We start from the raw sequence: 10,478 nt of genomic DNA, 5'->3' as shown, positions 1-10,478 counted from the left end.
CACTAGAGCTTACCAACACAAAGGTGAGCCAAAACATCCTCAAAAGGTCATACAGCTCCCCCCATACATTCAATGAATCAATCGCGACTATCGCGTGATCACACTAATCAGCAATCAAGACAGATGAGGGAAAAATATTAATCAATTAATCTCACCTTTGATATCGAACCGCCTTGAACCCGGATAGAGGATATTGTAAAGCTCTAACTTTAGACGAGAGTGAAATTCTTGAGAAGCAATCAAGAGGATCACATTTGTTTTCCATCAGAAAATGAGAATTCCGGGATTGATTAGAATTTCTAAATTGATGTTAAACTTTCACTTGAACCTTCCCATAAGTGCGATTACAAACAAAGTATTAAAGTCTATTAATTAGCAAATGATTGATCTCATGTGGGAAATCACTCAATTATTGGTTTCTCTAATGAATCATTATAGTTTCAATATTTTCAATTATCATCAGTCTGTAGTAATTTACACTCAGGGAAAAAATAAGATAAAATTAAGACGTTGGACACGCCTCACTAGTTCTTTTTTTTTTGTTAGGAGCGGGAAAGTTTGGCAACATTTTTTTTTTAGATTATTTAATAATCAAGTAGACTTGATCGAAAGTTTCTGAAATAATTTCTAATCACTTTATAATTAAATTGTGTCCTCAGAGCAAGTGCGGGGTATTTTAATAGGGAAAAGCGACAACACTTGGATCAAGAAGTCAGTAGGTACACCGAGAAAAATTTGGATGGTATTTTCTACAAATCGTGTCTTTAAATTCTACTGCCTCAAAAGATAGTAGAAAATACCATCCTCCATAGATACTTTCCTTTAGAATCTACCATCTTGACATTTTAAAATTTACTATCCTATGGATAGTAAATTCTAACAGCCGGATGGTAAAATCTACTATCCTCCTTTAGATTTTACATTGACCTCTCTTAGATTCTAATATTCGGGAAGTAAATTTTACTGGCCGCATATTTGATGTTAAAATTTAACTGGAAGACAGTAAATTTTAACGGAGGATAGTAATTTGGATTGAAATTACTATCCAAGCCAATAAAATTTGCCATCCTGCTGTTAGAATGTCATTTTGGAATATCGTGGGTGCTGATGCAACGGTTCCCGATATGCTTTGAATACATTATAGCAATTCGTGGCGCAGCTGGAAGATGCTGGACTGTCACCACAAAGGTCGCGTGTTCAAATCTCGGCTGAGTCGTCAATGTTGGAAAAAGATTTTCACGCATCAAAATGGCTTGAAATACAGAGAATGTCATCCAGGAAGGGCCCCAAGCCCTCAAACAATGGCCAAAAATCAATGAAAATAAGGAAAAATAAATTTTTCCGACATTTTTCATTCTAATATCCGGCTAGTAAAATTTACTATCCTGCCAGTAAAATTTACCATCCGGATAGTAAAATCTAATATCCGGGGATATTAGAATTTACCATCCGGCTATTAGAATTTACTATCCATGCAATAGATTCTACAATTTTTGACAGTCCAATTTAATATCGCGTTTGCTGGGTGACTTTTTTACTATCCGGCCATTAGAATTTTGTATGGAGGATGGTAAATTTTACCATCCACATTTTTCTCGGTGTAACTAATATATGGCGTCAGTATCAAAACATCTTGAATCCTCTACTTCAGTAATAACCTTCACGATTTGATTACTCTCTCCGGTTGAGGCTTTTCTTTTACCGATTCGAAGGTACATCAGAGAGAACTTACCTAAAAACCCATTGGAAGTTCGAAGGTTTAAACCGACGAGTTACACAAAAGTGAACAAGTTGACCTAAAAGATATTTAGAGTAAGTGTGCCAAATTTCGGCATAGTTGCATGCAAGCGCCAAAATCTCAAGTTTGAAATGTAATATCTTTAATAGAAATTAATTTTTTTATTCCTTTTACTTAAGGAGTGTTGCTTAGAACCTTGTAGACAGTTTATCGTCTTTATTTACTCTGAAAATCATTCTTAATGAATAAAAATGTAGACATAGCTTTGGTGCCCTATTTCGGCCACCTTCATTCTCATAGTTCCTTCTTGCCCTTCCGGAATTCTTCAATGCCTTTTTCACGTCATCTCGTTTGTCAAAGCTACATTTTTTGTTATTCTTTTGCATTGTATAATCTCTAGAGTACGTAACAAATAAAAATCCATGGAAATTCAAGGAACAAAAAAGGTGGCCGAAATTGCAAGCTGGCCGGAATTTGGCACACTTTACTTTAATGAAACTGCAATTCAAACGTTCTGCCATCATTTTTGTAGCTAAAATTTACACACTGTTGTTGACATTGTTGACTATTGAAATGTCAAGAATACCGAAATTCGAAATAGCAAAACAATCAGCGCTAAAGCGGCGAATACGTAAACTTGCACTTTAAGTTTCCGGTAGATTTTCGAATAGGTTTGGCTTGGATTTTTAGAGTGACTGTCTCTTCGAAAGTTTACAGCAACAAATCTCAGTGTTGTTTTTTAATGTAGGAATTCTAAGGTTAATTTTTTGATTGAAAAATATTATTTACGCAATTATCCAATTATCCAAGCTACGTAAATAAGAAACAGACTCTTTACCTTTAATTAAGATTATTCAGAATTGATTTTCGGATATTTGTTGTAGAAGCAAAAGCAAAAATGGCGCTGAATGCTCTGCAGGTGAATTCTATAACAATATGACAATGTCACAAGACAAATCTTCGTGGTTAAATTCAAAATTAAAGGCCGCTGAGTGTGTAAGATGGCCATTACAACGAGCTCTATGTACCTTTCAATTATTGATATGAGTCACACTTCACACTTTAGAATCAAGCACGTGGCAAGTTGACTTTTTTATATGGAGCTATTTGAAGCCAATTCCCTAAATTGATCTCGGACTTAGTTCACAGTGCTCCGAGGAAAAAATGTATTTAAACAAAAATTTAGTATATTTATCCCTCGATGCGGTAAGGGGTCTTACAATACGAAAAAAACTTCTCAATTTTTAGATATTTAGCGTAACGGTCACGAATGCAAAAAAATCCCATATGAATTTCCATCGAAGTATGAGAAAGTGGCTTCAAATTTCAGGCAACTTGCCACGGGCTAGTTTAGAATAGTTTGACGAATTTTTCAGTTAATAAATTCTGTCATAGTTATACTGTTAAAGTCATTGTCATACTGTTAAAGAATTCCCATACAGGACGCCGAAAAAATGTCAATATTTCGGAAAACGTCGAAAATCAATAATATTGTCTTGAACAATCCCAAAGTGAAATTAAAGGAGTTAGCTAAGATCATAAGAATATCGTATGACTATATGCTCAATATCCTACACGATACTTTGAATATGAAAAATCTGCATTAGATACTGAATTTTCCCGCTTTGTGCTAAAACTGTCACCGTACTCGCAAGAACAGAAGGGGAATTCTGTAATGATATGACAATGTCATATGACAAATGTTCGTAGTAAATTTAGGAGCAGGATAACATTAAATCTCAGTAAGCATCGAATGACCATTGAAAAGAGCTCTATAAAGCTCTTACTAACTTACGAATTTGATTTTCGATTAATTTTTCCGAATTTACTATACAAAATTTTTTAAATTTGTCATAAGACATTGCCATACTTTTACAGAATTCCTCTATAAAATTCAAAAATGTTTTTACCGAAAAGATGGTTCACTGTCGAACGATTTTACTTTAATGGTATATTTTGGGGAGTTTTCGAAAGACTCCTTTTTGCACAGGATAAAAAAGTTGGATAATCGTTGAAATCCTTTATCGATTTTGAAAGAACGTAAAACCGAATTTGACAATTTACTTATCCTTCGGACTTATTGAGGGACGTGTTACTGGGATATTCAAGATTCGCAATTCTAGTACAAATATTTCAAAGTTTCAAAACGTCAAATGGTGTCTGGAAAGATTCTTGTTACTGACAAATATATATGATTTTTTTCGGAATTATTTACCAAACGTAATGACTTGATACCCCTTGAATAGCCCTTGCATACAGAAAATTTGTTGGTAAGATCGGAATGGATAGAATAGCCTTCGACTATTTTTTTTTGACAATAAATATTTAAATTAAATTTTTAAGCTCATTTTATCTCTGAATTAACAAGAAAGAAATATTTCGTAAAACTGTTCGTAAAAGTTTATACTTTTTCACAAACTTTGTTCGTAATATTATTACTTGACGAGCATATTTTTGTTTTTACGAACATTTGTTCGTAAATAATCGTAAACACACAAAAACTGTTCGTAAAATTTTGTCGTTTGTTCGTAAAGTTTTGCGGGACGAACAAAAAATGTAAGAACAAATGTTTGTAAATAGGAAAAAATGCTCATGAAGTGCTCAAGTTACGAACAATGTTTGTTAAAAAAGTACGCACTTTTACAAACTTTTTTGTCAGTTATATGATTTTTGAGCATTTCATAAATCCCCAGTAGGAATTTACAAACATTTACAAACAATTTTACAAAACATTTTTTCTGTGTAGGGAATTTAATGGTAAAATTAATCATTTCTTAGTTTGAGTTTAAACCTAATGATACTTGAAGAAAACTTGATTAAATTTGACATTGTCATTTTAGTATCGTTACTGTAAAGCAGAAGCGTGCAAGAACCGTTGAAACCAAATAAACGTCAAATAAAACATATACGTCAATGGTCAAAACGCTACTATAACAAAATTATTTTGACGTTAATTCGGTTTCAACGGTTTTTGCACACCTCTGCTGTAAAGCCTGTTGTGCTCTAAACAGACTTACGGCTTAAGCCGAGAGACGGCTTAGCAGAATTATAATAAAAATTATGATTAAACCAAAAAACGTCACTTTCTCATAAACCAAGCCGTTTGTTGGTTTAAGCCGAGAGACGGATTAGTGAGAAACTGATCATTATTTTGATCATAATCACGTTAAGCCGTTTCTAGGCTTAAATCGGAGGTCTGTCAAGGTCCTTGAAAATGCAGACTTAAAGAAATTTGACACTTTCAGAGAAATAAAGGCCTCTACACATTGGGAGCAATTTTCGTCAAAAATTGCATTTTTGACAGAATTTTGACGTTTCCACACAGAAATGCAGACGATTTTCGTCAAAAATTGCGCAGAATGTGTAGAGGCCTTAAGAGTTTTACTGAACAAATCTTTTTTACTCCCTTTACCCAACTTTCAAAGCAGAAAATTTTATGGTGTTTCTTTTTTTCTTTTCATTTGTTCAGACTGAAGAAACGAGAAACGTATCACATTGGCAATTCACAAGTTGGCCGGATTATGGCGTCCCTGCATCCGCCATGGCGATGCTCAATTTCCTGCAACGTGTCCGGGAGCAGCAAGCCAAAATGGTGAAAGCTCTGGGAGACACATGGGCTGGTCATCCGCGTGGTCCACCGATTGTTGTTCACTGCAGTGCCGGTATTGGACGCACTGGTAAGCTTAAACCCTTTCCGGATTTTTCCCGGTCACAAAACTCAACTAAAAATCCTCTTTCAGGCACTTTTATCACTCTGGACATTTGCATATCGCGCCTGGAGGACTTAGGTTCGGCCGACATACGAGGCACTGTGGAGAAAATCCGCTCTCAACGTGCATATTCAATCCAGATGCCAGATCAGTATGTCTTTTGCCATTTGGCCCTGATTGAGTATGCTCTGTCGAGAGGGATGCTCCAATCGGCCGATTTGGCGGGCTTCGATGATCGCGACGAGGAGTCTGAGTAGAGAGTGTGACATTGTTTAGGACTATCGTTGTTTTTATACTTTTTAAGAGAAAATGATCGTTTTTTTTAGGCATTCTCAAGAATCACTGAATCATCTTTTTTCTTTCTATCCCTCCTCCTCATTTAACATTATTTTCTTTTCCTTTCTTGAACATCGAAAAGATTATATATATATAGTTTTGTTAGCTAAAATGAATAAATAACGTAATAATTACCTCTTATAAACATGAGAGAGTCTTTTATGAGAATATTTCTTGACTCATCACTCTATTTTTTTTCTTATTTCTCCGTTGTACGAGGGAGAGAGAACAACACATATTTATTCACATTACTCAGTCTCCGGACCAAGATAGGCAAAAAATAAAATGAAAAGTTCTAATAAATCGTTCAAGATATAGAAGAGAGATATTTAATCAATTTTCTTAGATAAAATATTGAAAAAAACAAATTTGATACACTGAAAAAATTGTGGAATTTATCGGATTTTTGTTTTTGAGCTTTTCTTGTACACAAGACACATTTCGTCGCTATGAATGGGCCTAAAAAAAACAGAGTTACCAAGATAAATCATTATCCTTGTTCCATTCTCATCTCGGCTGCTTTTATGGCAGAAAAAATATGTTTTTTTTTCTTTAGGGAAGTATTGAGTTCTAATAGAAACAATTTTGTAAGGAATAAGAAAAGAGGAAACGAAAAAAAGTAAATTTTGATATTTTCCGTTCAAATTGAACTTTTTTACCTGACAAAACCGTCCTACAATTTTTCTTCTAAGTTTTGTCATTCACAGTTTAATCATCCTTTGCAACGAGCAAATATTTCTGCATTTCTCCCCTAGAAATAATAAATATTCCACGGATTTTTAAATGGCATTACTGGAAATATTAACTGAAACTGAACTGAACCAGTTTCATTTCCGAATTCTAAACTGTTAAATCCGAATTCTAAACACTTCAAAGATTTTGACAGCTTCGAATGAAATTACTGGAATTTTGACATTTTTCGTAATACTTCGAAAACTTTTGACAGTTCTCAATAAGATGTCAGATTGTTTCTCAAAATTGACAGATTTTACAAAAACCTTTATTTGTTTGACTGTAAATGAGGCTGACAGTGGCTGTCAAATTCCGCCAAGTTTAGAAAACCAATTTCCACAGTTTAGAATTTCGAAACCGATCAGTACATTAATTCCTCAAATCTGTGGAACGAACAAAATCATTCTTAAATGTCAACTTACAATTTTATAAGGTGAGAAAAATCGAAAGAAAAAAAACTATAGATAAACTTGAATGAAAATAAAATTACGATTTCAGTAGAAAATTCGCATTAGAAACCGTCTTTAGAACGCTAGAAAAACAAAAAAAAAGAAGAAAAATTAACAAATTGTAATTTTTATAGTGAAAATTTTTACATGGAAACAAATGAAAAAATTTCTCTCTTCGAATTCTAGCATATTTTTCTGGAACATTAAAAAATATAACAATTAAAAACAATTCAAAAAGTATTTACTTTGTACATATAGTGAAATTGCTAAGAATTCCAGAATATTGTGTGAAAGAAAACATTAAAAAAAAAAACCTTCAAAAAATGAAGTGTATCAAGTTGTCACTAAAATTAATCTTAAAAAAACCAACAATTAATAATAAATACAATTAAACAGTGAAAAAGAAAGTGACATGAACAAAGGCGCAAGAAAACTAGAAATCATTTTTTAGTAATACTAGATAATAAGAAAAATTAAAAGATGATGAAAATTATGAATAAAACAAAAACAGTGTAATTTAAGTGATTTGTAATAACAAAAACAACAAATAAGAAAAAAAAGATGAAAAAATTAAATATTGAATTATTTATTACTCTAAATCAAATATTAAAAAGAAGAAAAAAAGAAAAATAGCATTAATAAGAAAGTAAATAAAATTTACCTTCATATCCCAAACAAATTAACTCCTCTTTTTGTATAGAATAGAACAAAAAAAGAAAAAAAACAAAACACCCGTACTGAAAAATATTACAAAAATTATATTGAAAAATTTCCACAAAAAAACCGCATAAAAATACAAATAAAGTATCAGTTGTTTTGCAACTTCTACCGTGAGAAATTCTGTTCTCCCCCCCCTTCTTTGTTTTTTGTACATCGCCTGCAACATTTTCCATCATCACTTTTGTTAAACTGACTTCTTTTGTGATAAGATGTTCAAATTTTTGTTGTCAGAGAAAATGATGATTAAGTAGATAAATCTTCCTTAAGGCATTCTTTACGTAACAACACATTTATAAAGAACATTAATAAAATAGAACTGATAGAAGCATTAAAAAAAAGTGAGTAACAAATCCATTTTCTCAGAATTTTCATCAAAAATTTTAATAATAAACACAAATTGAATGTGGAAAAAAAGTATTTTCAAGCAGTCTTTTTCATGCGCCACCAAAACAGTCCGAAAAAATTGTGTTATAAACAAATTTAAAAAAAAAAACATTGTAAAAGAATGTCTCAAATATTTAAAAATAAATAAATGTAATTCTCCATAGTGTTGTAAACGGATTCAAGAAATATAATTAATGCAAACATAATGAATTTGTCTTATACTTTGAGCTTTTTCGAAAATCGCTTATTTCGAAATGCAGTTCGAAAAGACAATTCGTCTTTCGGATTCTTTCGGCAGATCCTTCGGATTAATAAATATAGGTGAGTAAAATTCGATGATAAGCACAGTAAATAAGGTACAATTAGGTGAAATTCTTTTAAAATACTGAGATCGATTTTTAATTTTCGAATTTAAATTTTGATAATTGCTTTCGGATAATTACCAATCAGTGCTACATAGCATTTTTTTTTCAATAAACTGCTAATTAACTCAAATTAATTTTATAGCAATAGGTGATGCAGAGTAGTTTTCTTGAAAGACTATGGAAAGATTTTGACGATTGAAGATTAATTTAGCGTCCTGAATAAGCAATGCTAAATCAAAGTAAATTAAATCAAACTAATAATAAAAAATAAATAAAATTTAAAGAGATTCACCGTCGGCGCCGTCGTGTCCTTTTTTTGTCAGTAAAAGAAATCCTATTGTTAAGAATATGCCATAAATTTTTCTTTTATTTTTATTTATTTATTTATTTATTTATTTTTTTCAAAATACATTAAATCCAACAAAAATTGAATTATTATTAGTTGTGTAGTCTTACTTTTTGGAACTAATGAATCCAATGAATTCTGTAGGTGTATGAAATTAACTAGTTGCAAATGAACGAAAAAAAGCAACTGTTTCAAGAAATTCTAGTTAGCCAAGACACAAACCATGAAATCTAGCCTGACTCGTTTCGATAGTCGAATAAATAAGACGGGTAAAACAGAGAATTTTTGAGCACTAATCGAGAGAAGAAAGAAGAAAGTAACACTGCGAATGCAAAATAATCATACATTTACCCCATGTATGTTTATTTTTTGTCTGGATATTCGAAGCTTTTGTGCTGCTCTGCTTTGGTAAGTAGTCAGAAGAGATGCTAAGCCGGCAGCGGACATATGTAACGGGTAGTTATGCGAAGTTCAATGAATTACAGTGCCCGCCTTCTTATTCAATCTGATTTATTCGGATGACATGTCGACGGTTTTATATTGTATTTTATATAGTGAAAATAAATAATTCTGTGAAATTTTTACTTCTTTGGAACACAATTGTATCCACAGAAGACATGCCGAAGAAAATCCTAGAAGATCTGTGATTTCCTGGAAAGCAGGAGAAATCTTCTGACCAACTTTGATAATTTGGGCGTTCTTCACAAAATACAAAAGAAAATCCTAGAAGATCTGTAATTTCCTGGAGGAACCAGGAGAAATCTTATGACCAACTTGGGTATTTTGGGCGTTCTTCACAAAATACAGAAGAAATTGTAAGAGGGAATTACCCTATTTTTTGTGTGTTATCAATTGAAAATCCCAGAAGACCTGTGATTTCCTGGAGGAAGCAGGAGAAATCTTCTGACCAACTTGGGTATTTTGGGCATTCTTGACAAAATACAGAAGAAAATCCTAGAAGATCTGTGATTTCCTGGAGGAACCAGGATACATCTTCTGACCAACTTAGGTATTTTGGGCGTTGTTCACAAAATACAGAAGAAAATCCTAGAAGATCTTTGATTTCCTGGAGGAAGCAGAAGAAATCTTCTCATCAACTCGGGTATTTTGGTCAGATAATTTCCTGAGATTGTCTACTCGGAGACTGCTCCCATTCTGGAGGAAGCAGGGAAATGGAGATTTGGCCAGATAAATCGTTGAGGGTTTTCCCTCAGAAACTGCTCTAATTCTAAGGAAAGCAGGGAAATAGAGATTTGCAAATTTAGTAGTTTCCTTTTTGCTGTACACTTTTCGGAACTACCTTTTTACAGCGCAGCTTTTTACGTTGCCTTTTTGCTATGGGCCCCTTATTTATTTGTTGGAATTCTGCTTAGTTTCGGTTTTGGCACGAAATATAGTAACAATTTTGTTAGTTTCTTTTGGAAACCGTTCTTGATATGGCGGAATATCAAAAAAAAATTGACTCAATTTCGTTTTATGAAAATAAATTCATAAAAATTGATACCGAATATAGTCGTTTTGTGCCCATTGTCTTGAACAAATTTGTGTAAGTTAACAGGTCTTGTCTTACAGTTAAGGCCTATACTTCAGTAGAGATTGATTTCGGTTTGAAAACTTCACATGGAACACAAAAAATAGAACTTGGAATGTTTCAAACATGTGTTCAAGTTGGTTTGTAAATGCAACAGTATTTTTGTT

At 32.6% G+C, this 10,478-nt stretch overlaps 1 protein-coding gene across 1 annotated transcript in view; it reads left to right on the top strand.

Annotated features, from left to right (window-relative positions):
* LOC129799192 (tyrosine-protein phosphatase non-receptor type 9) overlaps window positions 1–8,275 on the top strand; it is an 84,488-nt gene extending 76,213 nt beyond the window's left edge. Inside the window, exons 5-7 of the mRNA XM_055842873.1 lie at window positions 2–23; window positions 5,208–5,415; window positions 5,479–8,275. Of these exons, the coding sequence (XP_055698848.1) occupies window positions 2–23; window positions 5,208–5,415; window positions 5,479–5,705 (457 nt within the window). The 3' untranslated portion in view covers window positions 5,706–8,275. The remainder of the gene's footprint in view (window position 1; window positions 24–5,207; window positions 5,416–5,478) is intronic.
* Window positions 8,276–10,478: the final 2,203 nt, after the last annotated feature.

The sequence above is a fragment of the Phlebotomus papatasi genome, chromosome 1, assembly GCF_024763615.1.
Source record: "Phlebotomus papatasi isolate M1 chromosome 1, Ppap_2.1, whole genome shotgun sequence".
NCBI classification, from domain to species: Eukaryota; Metazoa; Arthropoda; class Insecta; order Diptera; family Psychodidae; genus Phlebotomus; species Phlebotomus papatasi.
This window is presented reverse-complemented; position numbering and strand designations above follow the sequence as displayed.